The sequence below is a fragment of the Astyanax mexicanus genome, chromosome 5 (genome assembly GCF_023375975.1).
Source record: "Astyanax mexicanus isolate ESR-SI-001 chromosome 5, AstMex3_surface, whole genome shotgun sequence".
Lineage (NCBI taxonomy): Eukaryota > Metazoa > Chordata > Actinopteri > Characiformes > Acestrorhamphidae > Astyanax > Astyanax mexicanus.
The window spans coordinates 38319935-38342831 of record NC_064412.1 but is presented as its reverse complement, the minus strand read 5'-3'; the positions used below and the strand labels follow the sequence as shown (position 1 = coordinate 38342831).

Sequence of the window (22897 nt, the reverse complement as noted above, 5' to 3'; positions counted from 1 at the left end):
GCCTTCAACCTCAGTCACATATAGTTTATTTTAGACAGTATTTTTAGCAGTTTACAGAACATAAATGGACATGTCTGCAAAAACAATCCTAATTAACCTTAACCCTATTTAATCTTAACATGTCAATTATAAAATAGATAACTATATGTTAGCTTAAATCAGTTTAAGATCATTCATGTACAAGAATTAAATTGTAAATGAACAGTAAAATACTGGTAGAAAAGAAACCACCATTTCACTATTGTTTTTTTTAACAGTATTTAACAGTATATCGAATTATAGTATATAATACTATAATAATTGTGTTTTTATGGTCATTTTACCATAAAAAAACATGCCAGCATGTCACTGATATTTTATAGCACCTGTACATAAATACTACTCTACGTATATACAAATCATTAGGGCTGTCAACTTAACACATACATTTCAATGTATTAATCACAGAAAATAATTAAGCATTAAAAATTAACGCTGATTAATCGCCTTCTTTGGTTCCCTTTGTGTAAGTTTTCCGTATCATGATGGAGGTGAGCAAAACAGCTCATAACTGAAGACCAGAGTCACATATAAACATCATACACAATCACAGCGCATGTAATTAATAACATTAATTTGTTTAATCACTTGACAGCACTAATAATCTACTGTAATCAACTGTTTTCTAGAATGGCTGGAAAAGGGGTGTGCTAAAATCCTAGATGTGAAATGATTGACGGCCCATATTTCCAAAGTTTGAAAAAAATATTGTATTGCCGTATTTTTTGCAATATAAGGCGCTCTTAAATTTCTTTAATTTTCCCAAAAATCGTCAGTGTGCCTTATGTATAAAATTATACCAGTCAGGTTGTGAGGAGCAGTAAAGCTACTCAAGCTAAAGTACAGCATTATACAGGAGTTTCAGTGAAGTTTCTCTCCAGCACCGGGGCTGGAGTAGTATTAGTATGAGCATTAACCGTGCTAAGCGCTAACTCTTTCACCGTTCAGAGGTGAATGTATCTGCCTGTAGTCTGCTGCTAACATTGGCTAGCACTGCAGGTGGAACATTAGCATTACTCGCTAACTGTGCTAAATGATAATTCTTTCACCTTTCAAAGGCGAGTATATTGGACTGTACTATTTGTGTGTTTAACATGCTAAATCAAGCTACGTGGGACGAACCACTAGCTAATATTGTCCTAGCTTACTGGAACACTCAGGGTTCCTCAGTGTAGCGCTGTCTGGCTAGCCTTAGTGGAAATCTGCAAAACTAAGCTTACTGTAAATAAACAGAAGTGCTTTACTTACCCAAATAAACAGTTTTGAGGAGAGAAATCTGTGTACATTAACATCCAGTGCTCGTTTGACTTTAAAAGAAAATGTTCTTTTTTAAGGTTTACAGTTATGTTTACTTAACTTAGCATTACAGGTCTCGCCACCCAGCAGCAAGATCTGCTGAATTAGAAGGGAAACATGACGACACCCCTGTTGCTTACTTGTGTCGCATAATGCGCCTTATTTTCCAGGGCAGCTTATATATGAAAATAGACCAGAAAATAGATGTTTATTGATAGTGCGCCTTATAATCCGGTGCGCCTTATAGTGCAAAAAACATGGTAGGCTGATGAATTACGATTACTAGTTAACCAACTGAATTACTGTTACAGTTACATCCAAGAAAAGTTTATTTAATAGTATTTTACAATTATTATAAAATAAAGTGGAATAATGCTTTAAATCCCCAGTACATTTGCAGAAATGTATAACAGTGTAGGGCAAAATAAACTTGATCATGGTATTTTTTGATAAGTTTTTTATGCTGCTAAATACAGTTATGTACATTTTTTTGCTGTCCCATATCACATAGTCCACTTGTTTAATTACCACACCCAGAATTAAATCAACACTCAAGTTAACACTGCAAGTTTTACATTTCAGTACTTGTATTTTATGCTTAAAGGGTTTTAGTACTGGTCAAATTAACATGCACTGAAGTAGCTTCAGTGTGCAAAATGTTAAAAACTGTTTTTATTTGATACACTTGCAGTTCTAGCTTAGACTACAGACTTAAATTTTACTTTCAATTTAGTATGTGTGACCATAGTTCATACATGTCTGTACAGTTTGAGCTTTTAAACCTGGCTCTGCTCCAGAACGGTTTTCCAAGTAACACAGTTTCTAGATGTTACAGGATATGTATTTTTTACCTTAGCAATGTGTTCCAGCCAGCGTCCAAGGGCAATGAAAACAAACAGCATAGGGGGCGTATCAAAAAATGTGACTGGACTTTGCTTGGCCCCCTCACTCATGGCTACCAACAGCACAATGCAGGAGTACACGTAGGAGATAGTAGTGGCTAGAACGATGAGCACGTCCATGTTAGCCACGCCATGTTTCAGAGAGCGGTAGGCCTGGATGTAGAAGTATCGGCCGCCGAAGATCTGAAGAAAGCAGAGACAAAAAGAGGGACAAAGATGTTAACAACACCATACATCACTAAACATAGTAAAGATTATACTGGTTCTAGACCCAAATTCTGGGCCAATTTGTACATATCAGCATTTGACAAAAGCAGATGGTCATAAAAATGTAAAAATTGGGATTAATCCACTTGGATTAGTTTGAGAAAACAAGAAAATAATATTTAAATAAGTAAATAAGTAAAAATGCACTCGGCTGCATTTCCCAAAACGTGCTTAAAGCTAAGACATTTGTAACCTCATACATAAAAACACTCTTAAATTTACGAGCATTTATATATTTAATTGACACAATAAACCACCTGTGTAAGTAGAGGTGTTACTTTTATTATAGTATTTGTTACATAAGCATAACATTGTTAAGGAATTATTTTTTACTACAAAGCACCAAAAAGTTTCATTAAAAAAAGTTTTAGCGTAAAAATGAATGTCTCTTTTTCCCAGAATTTCAGCTCCTTAACGCTGCTTCTGTTCACCTCAGAAACAGCTCTTCATGTTTATAGTTTATCAAATACAGTAACAGAACAGCAGCATAACAGGGAACAAACAGGATATCTGAGATATTATATTATGATCAGTTATATTTAGTCATTAAAATATATTAATTTTAGATATTTAGTAGGCTTTCACTTTGTAGTGAAATACCGTACATGGATGGATAATGAGCTTCATGTTAAATAATTTAGGTGAAGCAAATAATTTATGTTGATTTGACAATTATTACATGCTTTTATAGGACCCTAATGCCACATACACACATATATGTATAAAATGACACATACACACTTGTTTATTAACGAGAAATGCAACCCAACTCTTTAAAATGGTCTAATTGCATTAGTATATCACTGTATCTGTGCCATAAAATAGTCTAAAAAAACACAATAATACCCTTTACTTCAATTATTTTTGGACAATGTGTAGCATATGTCAAACAAACCACACAGTTTTGATGTAAAACAATGGTTTAGGTTTAAAACGAATAAGGGGTTAAATTTAACTTCTAATGGTTAAAACCACTACAGGACGAAAGCAGGGTGTGTAGTACCTGAACAGGTGTACAGAGCAGGAAGAAGACCAGGTTAAGGAGGGAAAGGCCAGGCAGGATGTTCTGCTCCTCTGGCATAGAGCCCCCATGCTCTGAGTGCTGGCTGTCCATCACCATCATGTAGATCATCAGCCCCATCACAGGAATACCACACACCAGACTGATGAGAAATGAGTGCTTCCACCTGCAGATGCAGTCAAACCAGTATGATCAGCTATAATCACTCCAGTACTGTACTGTACTCTATATTTCTGTTCAGTGTATATTGATTGAATTAAATTGTAGCAGGGCTAACTGGAGAGAGGTCAGTTATACTCTCTCAACAGTTTACTCTTGTATACATCAAATTTATTTTTTTAAATACAATAAAAAATTAAACAGGCTATATGTTTATATATATTTTAAATATAAATATATACATGCTGCCTGTTTAATTATTCCACAAATCCATATGCTGGCCTGACAGTACAGTAATCAGTAAATAATTAGGCTGCAGTTCTCTTTGTAAAATTATTTGTAATAAGTTCCTGTGACTCTTTCAATGTGGTAGAATTAGCATTTGACCTTAGACATAAGGATTTTATGATATATAAATATATATAGGAAAAAAAAACAAATGGTGGAATATTTGTACTAAATGGCTGAATCTGATTGCACTGAATCTGTACAGCCCTATTTCTGTTTGTGTTACAATGTTCATTTATTTTAATAAAACAGGGACAGAGGTGGAAAACGAGATACTTGCTGCCGAATCTCCTCCTGATGACCCAAATCATTGTTCTTTCTCAAGTCATCATTCTTTATCAATGATGCTCCAAAGCCCAGACCCTACAGCAGAGAGAGAGAGAGAGAGAGAGAGAGAGAGAGTTAGAGACAGACAGAACTCACAAATTCTTTATTAAATTGAACACTTGTATTAAATAACCTACAAACCTGGGCATTGTACAGCTCCAGGGCCACATCTGGCCTTTTAGCTTTTAATATCTGTCCCATGTGAGTTCAATAGTAATTAGACATCAAATATATCATGAATGCCATACAAGTATATGCAGCTGCTTCACTGCTTCAAGAGAGATTTATTTTGCAAATCCACTTTCAACTTTAAAGTAGATTTCACTGATTTCACTCTCACTAAATAATGCATTTTGATTCATTTAAAACTAGAAGTGTAATGTTACAGAAAATTCAGAATATACAGAAAAATACAGAAAAAAAGGTTTGGTTGACACCTCGATATAAACCCCACGATTCAGTATGTTTTGGTACGTTTACGATACGGATGGTGGAAAAAAAAGAGGCTGGGCACTCCAGCAGCACTGCTGTATCAGATCCACTTATACCAGCACAACACACACTAACACCTCATACACCACCATTCCAGTGTCACTGCAGTGCTGATGAATAATAGCTGCTCTCTTGTGGTCCTGTGGGGTCCTGAGCTTTGAACAACAGGGTGAAAAAGGACACAGAAGGACTACACTCTGTAATTATAGAACTACAAAATGTTCCCATATGATCAGTAGAGCTAAAAAGATGAATAATTTTTTTCTAAAGAGAATTTTAAGAGTAAATTTAATTAAAAAGCACACAATGTTTAAACATTCATTCAATTCGTCCCCTCACCTCCATCATCTCAGAATTAATTAATGGAAACACACAAGCACCTCTTCATTTAGTCCAGCTATTTCCATTATGCTAATTACTTTCACCGTGGGATCAAAGCTAAAGCCCAGCAGCTCTTCTCCACAACACTGAACCAATCACAGCTCTGTTCCTCAATCAACAAACATCTTCAGCATAACACCAACACAACGCACCTCAACGATTCTGATGATGTCACGGACCCCCACCACATCTGGGTCAAACTTCACATGGGCCTTGCTGGTTGCCAGGGAGACGGTGGCCTCTAGAATACCCTTTGATCTGCAGAGTTTGCTTTCGATGTTGTGGACACAGGAAGCGCACGTCATCCCCGTCACCTGGAGGCAATCAGAGATTACACAGCAACAGCATAGGCTGCATTAAATAACTTAGGTACTTTTGATCTTTTGCTTCGCTAATAAAAATACAATACCAATTTCAAAAAAGATGTTTATAACTGTAAAAATAAATTTAACAAAATTGTTAATGATTTATAAATACTGCAGACCCATATTTATTTACAATAAACATAGAACACGTATCAGATTCTGAAAGTGAGACATTTTACCTATTAAAAAAAATTTAATTTCTCATTTAGATCTTGATGGCAGCAACGTATCTCAAACAGGGGCAAAAGGCTGAAAAAAGTAGAGCAATAGGAGAAATGTACATCTAACTTACATGACTGGATATAAAAGAGTATTTTAGAAAGGGTTTCATCAATCTGAAAAAAAAAACAATCTAAAAATTGTGGAACAATTGCTCCATATGGGGTCTACTTTCTATTGTGAATAAATTAGGGTATATGAGATTTACAATTACAATAATTAGATTTATTTACATTTCAAACAATGTCTTAAACTTTTTTTGGAATTGGAGATCATTTGTTTTTTGTTTTTTAAAAACTTCCAAGATTCCCCTCACTCACCTCACATTTTACTACGCCAGCACACTTCACTTTATATGACTTAATTTGTATAATTGCTCATAAAACTTAGCTTCCTTTTTTGGTAATTTATTAAACCACGTTTTACACAACAGCACAGACTTACAGAAAGGTCCAGAACTCCATCATTAATGGCACCCTCCTCCACCAGCGACGCTCCGAAGCCCAGGCAAGAGATGAGTTTGACGATCTGAGCCGGGTCAAGATCCTCTGGGTCATATTTAATCTCTGCTTTACCCGCCATTAGAGCTACCAGGACAGATTTAATCCCTACAAACACAAACAGCTATTAGCAGGTGCACATAATAAAGACTGAATACACTACCGTTGAGGTATAAAATAATATGTGTTCTACTCGCTTGATTTATAATAATCCATATATACTCATTACTTGTCTTTTTATGGTTATTTGATAAATCTTGATTCCCATGGCTCGTAAAAGCAGCCTAGGAGCTTTTAGACTGTAATAAACACACTGTGATGTGCATATATAACTTTCTGCATGATATGAATCATTATTCACGTACGCTGTGATCTTACTATACGCGTATTTCTTAATATTAGGTAGAGTGAGGTATAATGATTTAGAGTAAAGAATAGCAAGGTAGAGTGAGGTAGAGCAAGCTAGAGTAAAGCAGTAAGCTATTGCAAGACAGAGTGATGTAGAGTAAGTTATAGCGAGGCAGAGTTGAGGTATAGTGAGGCAGAGAGAGGTATATCAAAGCAGAGTGATTTAGAGTAAGGTATAGTAAAGTAAAGTAAGGTAGAGCAAGGAAAAGTAAGGCAGCGTGAACTATTGCAAGACAGAGTGATGTAGAGTGAGGTATAGTGAGGCAGAGTAAGGTAAAGTGAGGTATAGCGAGGCAGAGTGAGGTAGAGTGAGTTATAGTGAGGCAGAGTGAGGTATAGCGAGGCAGAGTGAGGTAGAGTGAATAAGTGAGGCAGAGTAAGGCAGAGTAAGGTATAGTGAGATATATCACGGCAGAGTGAGGCAGGGTGAGGTAGAATAAGGTAGAATGATTTAGAGTGAGGAATAGCAAGGTAGAGTGAGGAAGAGCATTGTGAAGTAAGGCAGAGTTAGCTATTGCAAGACAGAGTGATGTAGAGTGAGGTATAGTGAGGCAGAGTGAGGCTGAGTTGAGGTAGAGTAAGGTAGAGTGAGGTCAAATTATTTAGAATGAGGAATAGCAAGTTATAGTGAGCTAGAGCATTGTGAACTATTACAAGACAGAGTGATGTAGAGTGAGTTATAGTGAGGCAGAGTGAGGTATAGCGAGGCAGAGTGAGGTAGAGTGAATAAGCGAGGCAGAGTGAGGTAAAGTATTGTATAGTGAGATATATCACGGCAGAGTGAGGTAGAGTGAATAAGCGAGGCAGAGTGAGGTAAAGTAATGTATAGTGAGATATATCACGGCCGAGTGAGGCAGAGTGAGGTAGAGTGAATAAGTGAGGCAGAGTGAGGTAGAGTAATGTATAGTGAGATATATCACGGCAGAGTGAGGTAGAATGATTTAGAGTGAGGTATAGCAAGGTAAAGTGAGGTAGAGCCAGGAAGAGTAAGGCAGAGTGAGCTATTGCAAGACAGAGTGATGTAGAGTGAGTTACAGTGAGGCAGACTGAGGTAAAGAGGAGATATAGTGAGGCAGAATGAGGTAGAGTGAGATATAGTGAGGTAGAGTAAGGTACAGTGAGGCAGAGTGAGGTAGAGGAAGGCAGAGTTGAGGTATAGTGAGGCAGAAAAAGGTAGAGTAAGTATAGCGAGGTATAGCACGGTTGAGTGAGTTACAGCAAGGTATATTGAACCAGAGTGAGGTAGAGTGAGGTATCTCAAGGCAGAGTGAGGTAAAGTGAGGCAGACTAAGGTAGAATGAGGCAGAAAGTGGTGGAGAGAGGTATAGTGAGGTAAAAGGAAGTAGAAAGAGAGACAGTAGAAAAATGATTGCAAAATGAGTGCTGATATAAGGCTGACATGAGGCCTCAACAATATCAGAGATCTGGGAGATGTTAACACCAGTTCCAATGAACAAGTTCAGGAACACTTTCTGCTTTTCATCATCCGAGTCACCCTAAACACATTCAACAATAGTGGGTTAGTCTATAATTCTAAGAACATTAATAGCTTTAGCAGTTTTAAGGACAGACCTTCAAAGATAAAAGGACTGGGATTGGGCCTAGTCTTGGACTAAACAGCACCTTTAATGGAGAATCTAATCCCTGTCTAGCAAATCTTTCCAAAATGTTTAGATGCTGTTAATCTGATGGAGAAGTTTTAATGTTCAGACAGTTTTTACAGGGGAGACACAATTTCGCTGTATATTTTATTCTTTTCATATTGCTAGAAACAGTGATTCTAAATGTTTTAATCAATTGAATGGTAGTGTATCAGGGTGTATTCACAGGCACGCACCTTTATGCTTGAGCAGCGTTCTCTCAATGTTGGATACACAGGAAGCGCAGGTCATCCCTGTTACACAGACAAAGCACTTCTGGAACTTCTCCTCCTCCGAACCTCCTGCTCTTCCTGATTTAACCGAAGCTGCCTGAGATCTAGGGGTCTGCGGTCTGAGAGTTGGAGGAGTCGGGTTCATAGAGCGAGAGGATGTGCTTCTGTGTGATCCCGGTCCTCTAGCCTGGCCGCCATGAAGAGAATCTTAGAGGAGACAACAAGACAATAAATATAGCAATTTATAAACCCATCATATGCTTATAATTAATCTAAAAAATGACCACAGTATAAATAGTAAAGCATACAGAAAGTGGGAGAGAGAGCAGAAAAGAAGAGTGAGAGAAAAAGAGAGAGAGAGAGCAGAAATAGAGAGAGTGGGAAACTAAGTAATATAATCTTCTATAATCCGATTAGACACTCACTCTATTTCTTGGCTCTCACATGCCATTTAAAAGGTTGCCATGTCTGGGTTTGAGTCATTCAAGAACACTTCATGCTATTTAAGAATGCCCACTTGAGTGGTAACCACAGAAACCCGTGTGCTACTTCAGAATCTATTGGCTGAGGATTCGGACTCGGATTAGCTCATCAGACAATCTTCAGTTTCTCACACAGCTGCCTCTGAGACGGCTGATTAAAACGACGACCGTTTTCAATCTTAAAAAGCACATTAATCACTTGCTCACTGAAGCTCTAGTAAAACATCTTGTCTATTAAACATGTGCTTTGTTTTGTTAGAATTAGAATCAGAGCTGAAGGTAATTGAGGGAAATGTGCTGAGCCTGAGAGCAATAGTTTACTGAAAGGCTTAATAAGAAATCTGACTTTTGCTGTGCATACACTACACAACTTTGTTGTGACTCTGAAAAGACTTTAAACAGACTGAAGTCTGACACCCTTTCATATCTAAAGACTAGTCACAGACTTTTTACTCAGAGGCTAAGATTTTGCAAAGACTGGGAATCACTAATTACAAGACTGCAATTAGATTCTTTCTGAGATTATTTCCCATCATGCTTCTGGTGAAGTTTACATACAATACATATTACCTATTAAGTTACAAATAATGTGTATATCAATACTGTGATTTATCAGAGACTCACAACAAAAGTCAGCAGTTTATTTTTTTCTGCTACACTGTTAGTTAAGAACCATATAAGGCATATTAACTGCAAAATGTTTCCTTTTTAAATCTATTCTAAACAGTCACGTACAATATCCTTGCCTTGCAGCTTTCCGTAGTTCTCCTATTGGTTGTTGACATTGTTCACGTCACTATTTGTGTAAGCAAAGTCTCAAGACTTATGATAATATTAAACACTTTAGATTTCATCTGAACGCCAGGACGAAAAAGGTGACTAATACTTTCAATCCTAACCACCTTACAATAAAAGGTCGTGATGACGTGACCGCAACTTGACTGCAACTCGACTCTAGCAAGACTCTCATGATTTTACCCTGACTCTGGACAGAGAAATCACTTGAAAATTGTTAGGTGTAAGGTTGTCATTAAACAAGTTTGAGCATTTGAATCAGAAACTCATCAGTTAAGTGCTAAAAGCAGATAAAGAGGACCAAATCAAACAAATGAGACAAAATTATTAGACTTTATTTATTTATTAATGATCCAGTATGACATATCTGTGAAAATCGGCTAAACTATACGAACCTTTGCTTTCAGTATCTTGTGTGCAGCAATAACTGCAGCTAAATGTTTCAGATTAGTCTCAAACACTGGCTTGGAGGAGTTTTTTGCCCATTTTAAACCCATTTTAACTTGTTTCTGCTTATATATTGTTGTATATTGTGGGACTTGTGCACCTGGCAGCTTGCTTTAGGTCATGTTAGTGTGTCTTTGCTATGATTAAAACAGGAAAAGTACAGTTTGCCAGGCTCAAAACATGCACATGCAGAAGGCATGCACTAATTCTCTTAATTAATCATGGGTGTGTTTTGGGCATAACATGCAAAATAAACCAATCAGCATGTCACTTGCTATTCCCTTTAAGGTGCACTCTGACTTTGGCGCGTTGCTATTTCAGGGATGCAGCTACATGGACGTGTCCAACACTTCTCAGCAGAGGAAACTAACATGCTCATTAACGCTTGTTCATATTTTTTATTGCCGACAGAATAATGTGCATAGCTGCCAAGCACAGGCACATGGCTGTTGATAATTCACTGCCAAGATAGCAATAAACATTTGACCATCTACATCTGCCTAGGTTCATTTCAGTCAGTGGCGCACCTGTGTTTTCTGTTGCCAAGATAGAAATATGCCAGAAAGGTACCTGAACACACCCCATTTCAAGACCCTAATGCCATTTTGTGTAGAGGTATTTACAAGCCCTGTTGCTACTATTTAAATGACGCAGGCGCAAGGTGTAAAATCGACCGTTGCCAGGGTAAATTACTGTCTACTTTTGAATTAAGCCTGTCCATTTATGTTATATGTTATATATATATATATATATATATATATATATATATATATATATATATGTTATAACTGAAAAATGTATGTGAGCATACTCTACCTTGTTTCAAGAATGCTTCAAAGCCCATGTCTTCAATGGCATTCCTGAGTTCTGTGGAGGTGGTAAGACTGGAATCAAATGTTATTACTCCCTTCTCTTCCTTTAGATAAACTGTGATGGAATGCACACCATGCTCCTGAGATATCAGTCCTTCAATGGACTGCACACATGAGTTACATGTCATTCCTTTTATTCCTATTGTCACCTTCTGCAGTGACTCCACAGAGTTCTGGGAACGGATTGAGCCATTAGTCCTTGGTTTGTGAAAAGACCCTGATTCTGGAAGGGTTACCTTAAAATTCCCTGGAGGAAGACTTTCCAACACCCCTTTAACTGTGTCCAAGGTCACTAGAGATGGGTCATATTTCAAATCCAATGTCTTACTTTCCAAGTACACAAGCACACTCTGTACGCCCAGCATTCCAGACAAGTTTTCTGTAATGTTCTTCACACATGACCCACAATGCATCCCTTCCACACCTAACCTCACCTCAAGCCAGTCAGGTGTGTGAGGTCCGGTTTGTGTGGCCAGATGTGGAACCAATGGGTCTTTTACAAAAGCCTCAAATCCCATTTCTTCTATGTGTTTCCTCAGTTCATCAGGCTTCACTGTTTCATTGTTAAACCATATAACAGCTTCTTTCTCGCTTAAAGATACTTGGATACCCAGAACTCCTTGCAGCGCTCCAATGCGCCCCTCGATGGTGCGTACACACGAGTGGCAGGTCATTCCCTCCACACTGATCCTAACCAAGCTTTCCTCCAGCCTTGGTAGCGCAGGCTGAGAAACCCCAGCGTTCGACACTTCATTTACTCCATATCCCATCCCTTGTATCTCCTGCAGGATCTCTCTGGTTGTAACTGTGGATGGGTGGAAGTCTATCCAAGCTAAACCAGAACCTGACTGAGGAACAGACACAGCAGTGACCCCACTGAGAGCAGAGAGCCAGGACTGAAGACCCTGAACGCAGTCTGGAGATGTAGGGCCACTGATGAGGAGGGATAGCCGTGATGGGTGACCTGAGTTTGGTCTAAGGTCACTGAGACTGCCCGGCTCGTAGGCCAGATTATTGAAGCCATGTTTTTTAGAGGCCCACGCCTCAGAAGGACTGCCATTCTCCTACAAACAAAAACAGATCGTTTAATTATTTAATGCTAAAAATGTATATTCATTTTGTAACTGTAAAAACCTTTACATATTTTGTATGCCTTAAAATTCAAATACTGTAACCCTAGAGCACATGTGTCAAACACAAGGCCCGCGGGCCAAATGTGGCCCGCCACGTCTTTTTATGTGGCCCGCGAGAGCTTGTAAGATCTTAGTGTCTATAATAAATAAGTCAGAAGCGTTCTTTGACCAAAAAATACATTTCCCACAATGCTTGTCGATTGTATTACCCGCAAAGTTACGGCTTACTGCCACTACACGGCAGTGTAGTCATTGATGTGGAAACCCTGCCGGAGGGAAGGTGTAACTTCGCGGGTGGAATTGAGACATATAAATGTTTATCCCATAATGTCCAGAAAAAGAGAAGTTGATGCAGACGGACGGCTGTGCTTCAAGGCGAAAGACCGGTATGCCTTTTGTGTTACGAAGAGTGTTACTGACCAAAATAAACGCTTTTTAGGAGAGATATAAGTTCTGTGTAAACATTTATAAGACAATAGCTGACAAAATCTGTTTTAATGACGTTAATAAACATCACTGTGACAGCGCTAGTCGCAGTTTCACCGCAGCAAAGTACGAGGACGTGAATCACTTATCTAACCAGCCTTTACTGATTTCTGCCCTCAATAACCCTTTCAATAACCTCCAATAGCCTTTAATAGTCTTCAGTAGCCTTCAACAGTCTAACCTTGCAGCCGTGGTGTGTCCACTAAACTCCGTAGTTATAAACATCCTGAGGTTAGCAGCGCGATAACTGACCTGTTTATAATGTAATCCCAGCAGTGACTCATGCTCTAAACGGCTGCTGTTAGCTGATTGGGCTGAAAGATGAACTGTAGAGAGCTGTATTATTCGGTTACAAAAATCTTTATTTCATACACAGAAGAACTTAAAAATTGTAAAAACGCTCCAGACTGGCTGAGCTGAGCCCTGTAGCCCGTGGCTGGGCTGTAGCTCTGACTCAGTAAAGACTGCGGACTTGTGGTGCTGCTGCTGCAGCTCCCACTAGTGGTTGGATGAGGAACTGCTAAATCTGAGGAAATGCTATGTTCTTAACAGCTCACAATTTTTGATTTTATATTTATTAAGCCTTATTTCAGTTAATAATTTCAAAGTTAATATAACTTGATGTCATTTCTATTCACTTGAATAGTTTGGTTCTTGATTGATGGAGTTTTTGGATTTCATGACATGACAAATTAAAAGGATTTATGTTAATAGAGCAACAAGCAAACATTTTTTCCATGCAACTGTAATATTTGATTGAATAAATAATATATTGAGAGTTATTTAACATTAAGGAGTAATTACATTCATTTACATATATTACATTTGGTTACATTTTATTACATTTATAAGTTACATCTGGCCCTCGGAGGACAGCCAATATGCCAATGTGGCCCTCGGCCAAAATGAGTTTGACACCCCTGCCCTAGAGTGTCACGGTTGCAGCAAGGGATGAAAATGGGTGGACATAAATGCAAGTAATTCTAATAAAAAACAAGACAAAGTAAAAGAAAACTACAAGAAAAAACAAACCAACTGTAATAAAGCTAACTGACAAGCAAAAAACAGAGGAAACTGGGAGCAACCATCAACATACATGTAAAAAGCACAAGACCAGACAAATTTTTTTCATACTTACTTTTTCATATTATCAAACAAACATAAATATAAAAAAATATAACCTAAGCAAATATATAAAGCCCTTTATGAATGATGATTTCATTTATTACGAGAAAAAACTACCCAAACCAATCTAGCCCTTTGTAAAAAAGTGTTTGCCATCCCATAAATTACATGTGATCTCAAAAAGCAACACATTATGCCCGATCTAAAGAAATTTTAATACAGATGAGAATAAAAAAGTCATTGATCATCCATCAATCTGGAAAAGGTTACACAGTCATTTCCAAGGCTTTAGCAGACCACAGTGAAAGCTATTATTTACAAATGGATAAAACACGGAACACTGGTGAACCAGTTAATCGAAATTATTCCAAAAGGGCATGGACAACTCATTCAGGAGGTCACAAAATAACCCAGAACAACATTTAAAGTACTGCAGGTCCCACTTGCCTCAGTTAGGGTCAGTGTTAAAGATTCAATAATAAGAAATAGACTTGTGGAAAATTATTTTAATGGGAGAGTTCCAAGGCAAAAAAAAGCACTGCTGACCAAAAAGAACACAACGGCCTGTCTTACATTTGGCAAAAAAAACATCTTGGTGATCCCCAGGACTTTGGGGTAAATATTTTGGACTAATGAGTGACAACAGTGGTACTTTTTGGAAGGTGTGTGTCCTGTAACGTCTGGAGTAAAACTAACACATAATTTAAAAAAAAGAACATGTTTATGTTCATGATCTCAAGCTCAGGTGTACTTGGGTTCTGCAGCAGGACAATGATCCAAACCACACAAACAAGTCCACCTCTGAATTATAAAAACAAAATGAAGGTTTTGGAGTGGCCTAGTCAAAGTCTGATTGAGATGCTGTGGATAATCTTTATCACGTGGTTTGTGCTGAAAAAAAAAACTGCTCTCCAAAAAGAACACTGCTGCTTGTCTGGAGTTTGCTAAAAATCACATAGACAAGCCAGAAGACTATGTACTGGAAAAAATGTTTGTGGACAGATGAGACCCAAATATACAATACACAAAGGTTCATATACTTTTCCTATTACAAATATGTAATAAATCGATCAATAAATGACCAAGTATAATTTCTTTCTTTCTATCAACTTTTAGGACTAATGATGTTTTAGGTTATATTTATGCAGAAAGGTAAAAAAGGGGTCACAAACTTTGAATCGCGACTGTAGATGCAGAGACGGTTGAAAGGAAGGGGCACCGTCTACAGTACCACCTACAGTACAGTGTGGGAAACACTGAAATCCATTTGGTAGCCATTCTGTAATGAACTGAACTGTATGAACTCAAGTTGATCCAGATCCACTATGTAAGCACAAGCTAATCACACACACCAGCGTATTAGTGCTAAAGTCTCACACCACACACAACATCAAAGAGCAGATTATACACTGAACAAATCTGACTTATCACATGAGCCCGACTTTTAGGGGGCCATGCATGAGGCAGGGAGAGGTGGAGTGGTGGCTATTTAATTATACTTATGTGTAATTAAATACTCAAACAAAGTATTATTAAATTACTATATTTGGCTCTTAAACAAAATCTATATATATATATATATATATATATATATATATAAAATCTATATATATATATATATATATATATATATATATATATATAAGTGTACACAAATACTGTAATATCAAAGTGTCTTGATATGTATTCTTTGGTGTCTAGAGTTGTACTCTTTACTAGAGCTGTGCGATAAATCATATTTTCTATCATTACCGTGATATGTGCATGAGAATTGCTATAAGTTTCTGAATAACAGTACACTCATTCTGCATTACCCTCATGCAGTAACAGCGGGATCTCTTCACACTGCAGACTGTGATCACATGACATAGCTAGGCTAGAGGAAGAGTAAGGCAGAGTGAGGTAAAGTGAGGTACAGTGAGGCAGAGTGAGGTAGAGGGAGGCAGAGGGATGTAGATCAAGCTGGATTGATGTAGAGGTAGGAAGAGAGAGGTTGAGTGAGGCAGAGCAAGAGAGAGGTAGGTATAGGCAGGTAGAAAGAGGTAGAGGGAGGTAAAGCAATGTAGAGTGAGGTAGAGGGATGTAGAGCAAGCTAAAGGTAAGTAGAGGGAGATGCAGCAATGTAGAGTGAGGTAGAGGGATGTAGAGCAAGCTAAAGGTAAGTAGAGGGATGAAGATACTTGGAACCTAATATAATAGAAGTTTATTCAAATCTTACTTTTACTTGACTACACAATCCTGAAAACATGTAACTAGACAGTACCCAACTTGGTATGCATTTTATTATTATTATTATTATTATTATTATTATTATTATTATTATTATTATTATCATTATTATTATTATTATTATTAGTAGTAGTAGTAGTAGTAGTAGTAGTGAAATAAGTAATATAATATCACAAGCATGCAAATATTTATAATCTCATGTCTCGCTCAGAAAAAGCTGGGATATTGACTGGTAACTGAAACATTATAAAAGTTGAACTAGACAGAGATAAGAAGTAAAGAGCAATGATCAGTGTTTTGCGCGCACACACACACACACACACACACACACACACACACGTACACTGCCATATCTAAAAACCTATGACACTGACCTTTATGCAGAGCAAAGAGCTCAAGTAAAGCTACTGGTAAATCAATGGAACTATGGTTCAAAGACATGTACAATCAGCTACCAAATCCTTTTAACATCCATTTATAGCAAATAGTAATTTAACAGGACATTTGTTAAAGTTATTTAAATTTAAGTACAAATAAAATGGTAAGATTATTTGCCACACAACTAAACCTTAATTAAAGTTTCCCACATTCTCTATAGAACTTCAGTAAAGCTCATTAGAACATCTAGTAACACTGGAACTAAAGGTAGACAATATGACAAAAGTCCTGACACTTCTCTGTGATATACATGCCACATGTACTTTGGAAGGAACTAGTACTGCATTCCATGACTTTTGCCATGTACCACTGAAGCTAAAGAACGCTGCGCTGGTCAGCATTAAATGTAGATGTGATGTAATTTTTTGTACAGATCATTCTAACCAGCCACCACTGGTCACAAACATGTACAAACTACGTGACTAAGTGAAAAAAAAAGGCTTTAAGTAATGGTTGTCAATCTGAAGAATTTCAAGAACTTTGAAAGTATCCTCAAGTGCAGTTGCAAAAGACAAAACCATTAAAGACCTTATGAAAAAAATGGCTTTCATCTGGACTGCCCCAGGAAAGGAAGAGCAAGAGTTGCCTCTGTTGCACAGGATAAATTAATCAGAGTTACCAGCCTCAGAAACCTCAAGTTAACAGTCTCCCAGATAATTTTGGTTTGTTTAACACTTTTAGTTTACTACAAAATTCCTTATTTGTTCCTTCATAATCTGGGTGACTTCACTATTAATTTATCATTTTAAACATTTTAAACAATTGAAACTTTAGACTAGTACTGTATATTTTTCTATTTTTGATGGTTTTGGTCTAAAAAATTATAAAGCTCAAAGGTGTTAGACATAAACCCTTGCAAAGCCTTTTTAACACAGAAAACACCCTATACTATTAAATGTATATCATTGCTGCCCAGTAAAAAACAAGTATTTCCATTTTTGTTGATTTTTAGTTTACTACATAAATTGAACAGACTGTTCCTTACACTGTGCCGAAATTTCTTGATTAACATACCAATATAAATACTTCCAAGTAATCTCAAAACAAACTCTTTTTTACAATGACTTGTTAATTGAAAGTTTAGAAGATTTTTTTCTCTCTCCTGTAAAGTTGCTGTCTTGTTTTTCGCTGGACAGTGAGCATATATTCTTCTTTATTTGAGATTTTGTTCAGTTTTAAATTAGCCCAAACAGAGTTGAGCAGAACTTTGGGATTTTAGAATTGTAACTGGAATTACATATTCTACAGAAAATAGATATTATATGCAATTGATTTTATAACTGTTAAAGACCTAGTAAAAAAAAGACTTATCAGAATAAATTTATGTAAATATAAACTGAATGTATACATGGAGGTTGAGGTTAAGTAAATAATGTGAAGGGGGGGGGTTAGTTTATATAATTAATATTTTATGTGATTATGCTCAAAATATGTTACTATTCTATTAAGCATTATTAATGGTGGAAAATGAATTTAATTAGTATATAATATTTAAAACTGATTCAATAAAGATTTTGTTTGTTTTGCGTTTCATGTGGAAGATGTAATGAAATGTACCAAAATTCTATCATGTTAATTAAAAATGCTCCTAAAGTCGAGTAAATTAATAAATTACAGAACTTTTATTAACAGTAAAAGAAACTGACTAAAAACAGCGTTTAGAAAACGTTTAAAATGACGCTAATAATAAAACAGCCCTCAGGTCTCAGCCCCGCTCCTCCAGGCGCTTACCTTCCCCTCCTGCAGCCGGGCTGAGCGCTGCGAGAAGCGGCAGACACACGGCTCCGTCCCCGGGCAGCGGCACGGAGGACCGCAGTCCACCATACACACCTGCTCCCCGCCCGAACCGAGCCGCCTGCGCCTCCCGAACCCGCCCAGCGAGTCCAGCCTGTTCATCTCACTTTCTGGAAGTTTCTGGCTTTATTGGACCGGACCGAGCCGCGGACAGTCCCGTGCGGAGCGAGCTGAGGGCGAACCGCGCGCTTTTTACCCTGCCTCTGCACACGACACCCGGCTGGCACACTGCCCACCCTCACCTGCCCGGCCAGGCCGCGTGCACTGCCCGGCACTGCATCACACCCAGAACTAGGGTTGTCACGATACCAAAATTTTGACTTCGATACCGATACCAACTGTAGTATCACGATTCTCGATACCAAAACGATACTTGGAAGAAAAAAAAACAATAAAAATATCTGAACATAAAATGTTTATTTTTGACTGAACTGGATTGAACACTGAACAATCGGTGCAAACGTTTTTATTCTAAAATGAAACATTTGTACAAAAAACAAGTTTCGTTATTATAACCTTAACTATAACATAATTATCTAAACACTTCCTAAAAACTAAAACTAAAACCAGAGGTAATGGTAGCCTGACTATGTGAACCTGACGGGCGGGCAGAAGTTAAGTTCTGAATAAGGAAAATAAAGAGACAGAAGAACATTACAATGTTATGTTCATTTTAACACTCACTGCTCCGTTATATTAATCAACCGTTTACCGTTTTTAATAAGCCCATGTTCAGTGTAACGAGCAAGCAGGCTACGTGCCTGACCACAGATTTGCGATGGAAACGCGAAAACGTGAACATCTTGAGTTCATGTTTCACAGCCAATGGGATAATGGAGAAATAGAGAAAACCACGGGTCCAAAACAAAACTCCTGCACACTCCTCTCCATGTTAATGTGATTTACTAGCAGTCGCTAGTAAATCTTAGTAAAGCTACAGAGTGTATCTTGACTAACTCCACTAACCTGTCGACTTCTCAGCTCTTTGTAGAGATCAGGGTGCTTGTCTGCTAAATGAGCGAAATATGATCAGAATTATGTTAAATAACACTGTAACATAGAAGCATAGAACTATTATTTAATTAAAATGATTTTTAAGAACAGCTAAACACAGTGCTGCAGGTCAAACGCGGAGGCGTTCACGTGCGAGAGAGAGACACAGAGAAAGAGTGAGAGAGCGAGAGAGAGAGAGATTTGCGTGTTCTGATGTGAGCTACTCACAGGTAAAGGTTCTCTTTGATCTCCTCGTGCTCATATTCTAGTCCCATACATAATTCTGCAGCTCCCTCAGTGTTTTCTGTCGTATTTTGCGGCTAGCGCGAGCGCTTACAACTAACACCGCGGAGCGCGAGGTGCCGCCGCCCTTGTGCCGAATCCGCTACTGAATCCGACTCCCGCTTCGCGGACAGAATCGGCACAACCCCCCCCCCCCCCCGCTGTACAACTGCGGGAGTGAAAACAGCGCTAATAAAGTAGTTTAGTTTCACTTTCAGTTTTCGTTATTTTATTTAAAAATAAAAATATCAATAAAAAACAGATGCCTACATCTTAGACTATTTTCCCACACTTCACTCCTCGCGCCCGTTTTGTCCACAAGTCGCGGACGAGAGACATCTGTTATTTTAGCCGTCGCCATTCTACACTCGCTGCTGCTCTGCTGGCTTGCTCGTGAATCGATTCATTTGTTCAGAACACTAAGTTTATCTGAATCCTGCCACACCGACTGCTGCGGTGTGAATCAGTTTTCTTATGAACTGAATCAAATCGCGCCTACTAATTTGACTCATTTGAAGCTAGTGACTGGGCTATATACAGTATCGAAAGCATCGAACGCTAAAGAACCGAATCGTTTGTGATGACGTAGTATCGAAAAAGAATCGAACCTTCGGTACACCGTGCAACTCTACCCAGAACTGTACCCCGGTCACATGCTCTCAGAGACAACACAGATATATCACTGAAGTGCCGTGTGCTCTCAAGTACACTGTTTATCGATTTGCACATTTACAAATATACACATTACATTTAAAAAGAAAATTGAAAATACAGTGTCATAAAAAAATATTTGGTCAAAAGATTAGTCAAAATCTATATACTGTGCCTTTTGTGCTGCAGAATATTTGTTTAAATTTCATACAAACACTTGAACAATACATGCTTCAAAATTCACTCTAAATAAAAACATGCTGTACAGCTCCGGAAAACATGAAGAGACCACTTTAGTTTCTGAATCAGTTTCTCTGATTTTGCTATTCATAGGTACGGACAACATTTCTTCCAAATTCCAAATAAAAATATTATCATTTAGAACATTTATTTGCAGAAAATGAGAAATGGCTGAAAAAACTAAAACAATGCAGAGCTTCCAAACCTCAAATCATGCAAAGAAAACAAGCTCATATTCATTAAGTTTTAAGAGTTCAGAAATCAATCCCTGGTTTTTAACCACAGTTGCTCATTTACAATGAAACATTTAAAGATAATTTAGAATTAACCTCTTGAGACCCTGTGTCCTTATGTGGGGATCTTCTCTGCACCATGATACTTTATATTTAAACTGTTGACTCTTGGGCCTCCTGTGAAAATACTGCCTGCACCAACTAGTGGTCACATGACAACATTACACTCAATTGATGGTGGGAAAACAAGATGGTGAGAATCCCAGTTAAATGTTTCTACAGCCAGTCCAGACAGAAAAAAGGCTCTTAGATCTCACGCAATAAGCATGCATTGAGACACTCGCAAGAAGACATCAAGTGGTTTCCCACAGTGTTCTGAAGAAGCCATACACCAGTCATTAAATTGAGAAATGTAGCTACCTAACAGCCAATCAAGAAACAGCAGCGTTCCAGCCAAAAGCTTTTCAAAGAAGACAATGCAGACCGACACATTTGCCGATGCAGGATTTTTTCAAAAGTTTGTGTGCATGCACAAGAACTGGCTTTTTTCCCTCAATCTTCAACAACAAGTTAGTGTTAGAGGTTTGCATAATGTTGTGTTGTTTCCTGTGTGTTTGTGTCTTTGCTTGAAATATTATTTTAAAATCAGAATCACATTATAAAGAGCTGTAATTACAATTCTACTAGTAATAAAATAATTGTAGATATTGGTAATTAAAATTTTTGCAGTTAAAATTAAATGACAAGAGATACGAGACAGTGAAATTAATTGTAAGGTAACATTTGACTAGTCAGAATAGGCCTGTCGTGATAAGATTTTTTTGTGGACAATATATATCGTCCCAGGATTTTTTGCGATACACAATATTTAGAGTATTAAATGCCACTGACATAATGATAACAGAATAGCATAAAAAAGCAATTTTACACTTTTTAAAGACAACAAAATTTGAATGAATCATTTATTATAAGTTATATTAATATATATTTAGTTATAGTTATATTAATATATTATTATATTATTATTAGTTTGGGAATTGTATACTTATTTCTTCACCTACTTTAGTCCACACTATGTGTATCAAGTCAGTTATTGAAGCATGTCACGTCTGGTGCTGTTAGCTCCTCTGTCCCTTCCACACCCAGCTCTAACGGAGGTTCTCAGGTCAACAACTACATTACCCAGAATGCACCACCCGCTGACATCACGCACTCACCTGATCACGTGACACCTCACGGGCTTCCTCCAGGAAGTCCTGAATACTGATTACTGGCACTATAAAAGAGCACTCCACACAAACACCCACGCCGCGTATTGTAGGTTCTCCTCATTACAAAGCGTTACTTTATCTCTTGTCTCTGTTTATCTCGTGTATTGACCTTGCCTTTGTTTTCTCGACGCCGATTATTGCCTTTGCCTCTGATTTTGGATTGCTTGTGTATTACCTGGACTGTGTTTTCACTACTGCCTCTTGGATTACCTCTGATATTGGATATCTCGTGTATGAACTCTGGACTGTCTCGTTTATGGTATGGTTTTGTCTTCATTGCTCTGGTTATTGGTGATTACCCATTTTTCTGTATCGACTATGTCTTACATCTGTTTATTTTATAATAAACACATTTTTATCAGTATCTGCACGTGTCTGCATTCTGTGCTCACCATGACAAAGCATAACTGGCTAAAATACTGTTCATGTTATATATGTGAACAAACATACAAATAAACACAATATGATATTGCGATTATCAAAAATTATTCAGGTCATGTTCATTTATTGTACGATAAATCGATATTGTAATTATTGTGACAGGCCTAAGTCAGAATTACATTAAAAATATGTGCTATGGTATTATGTCTTGTCAGAATGACTTTAGATCTGTTGTTCTGATATTATTACTAGTAATTATTTCATAGCTGGTGTCAAAATTGAGAATTTCTACTAGTAAAAACTGCATTACAGAGATCAGCAATTTGAGGTTTTAGTAAAAACTGAGTTAGTGCTGAGATCACTGGTGTGATTTTATTCTAAAAATGCTTTCTATATTAAAATGTATCTCCTGTCAGTGCTGGACAGTTTGATTAAGTGTTTTAAGTTTTGATTGAGTCATCAAGGACAAAGTATATATTATATAAACAGTATTACACAATATAGCTCT

General features: G+C 37.5%; 1 protein-coding gene across 3 annotated transcripts in view; it reads right to left on the bottom strand.

Annotated features, from left to right (window-relative positions):
• atp7b (ATPase copper transporting beta) overlaps nt 1-22897 on the bottom strand; it is a 44406-nt gene that overhangs the window by 19245 nt on the left and 2264 nt on the right. For 2 of the 3 annotated variants that reach the window (XM_022673471.2, XM_049479305.1), the window contains exons 1-8: nt 18276-18553; nt 11078-12197; nt 8502-8744; nt 6201-6364; nt 5325-5486; nt 4253-4335; nt 3508-3691; nt 2187-2420 (exon numbers count right to left, since the gene is read on the bottom strand). In XM_022673471.2, coding sequence (XP_022529192.2) covers nt 2187-2420; nt 3508-3691; nt 4253-4335; nt 5325-5486; nt 6201-6364; nt 8502-8744; nt 11078-12197; nt 18276-18440 — 2355 coding nt within the window. In that variant the 5' untranslated portion in view covers nt 18441-18553. Of the gene's footprint in view, nt 1-2186; nt 2421-3507; nt 3692-4252; nt 4336-5324; nt 5487-6200; nt 6365-8501; nt 8745-11077; nt 12198-18275; nt 18554-22897 lie in introns of those variants that run through there. The other variant, XM_049479306.1, reaches the window with a different exon arrangement.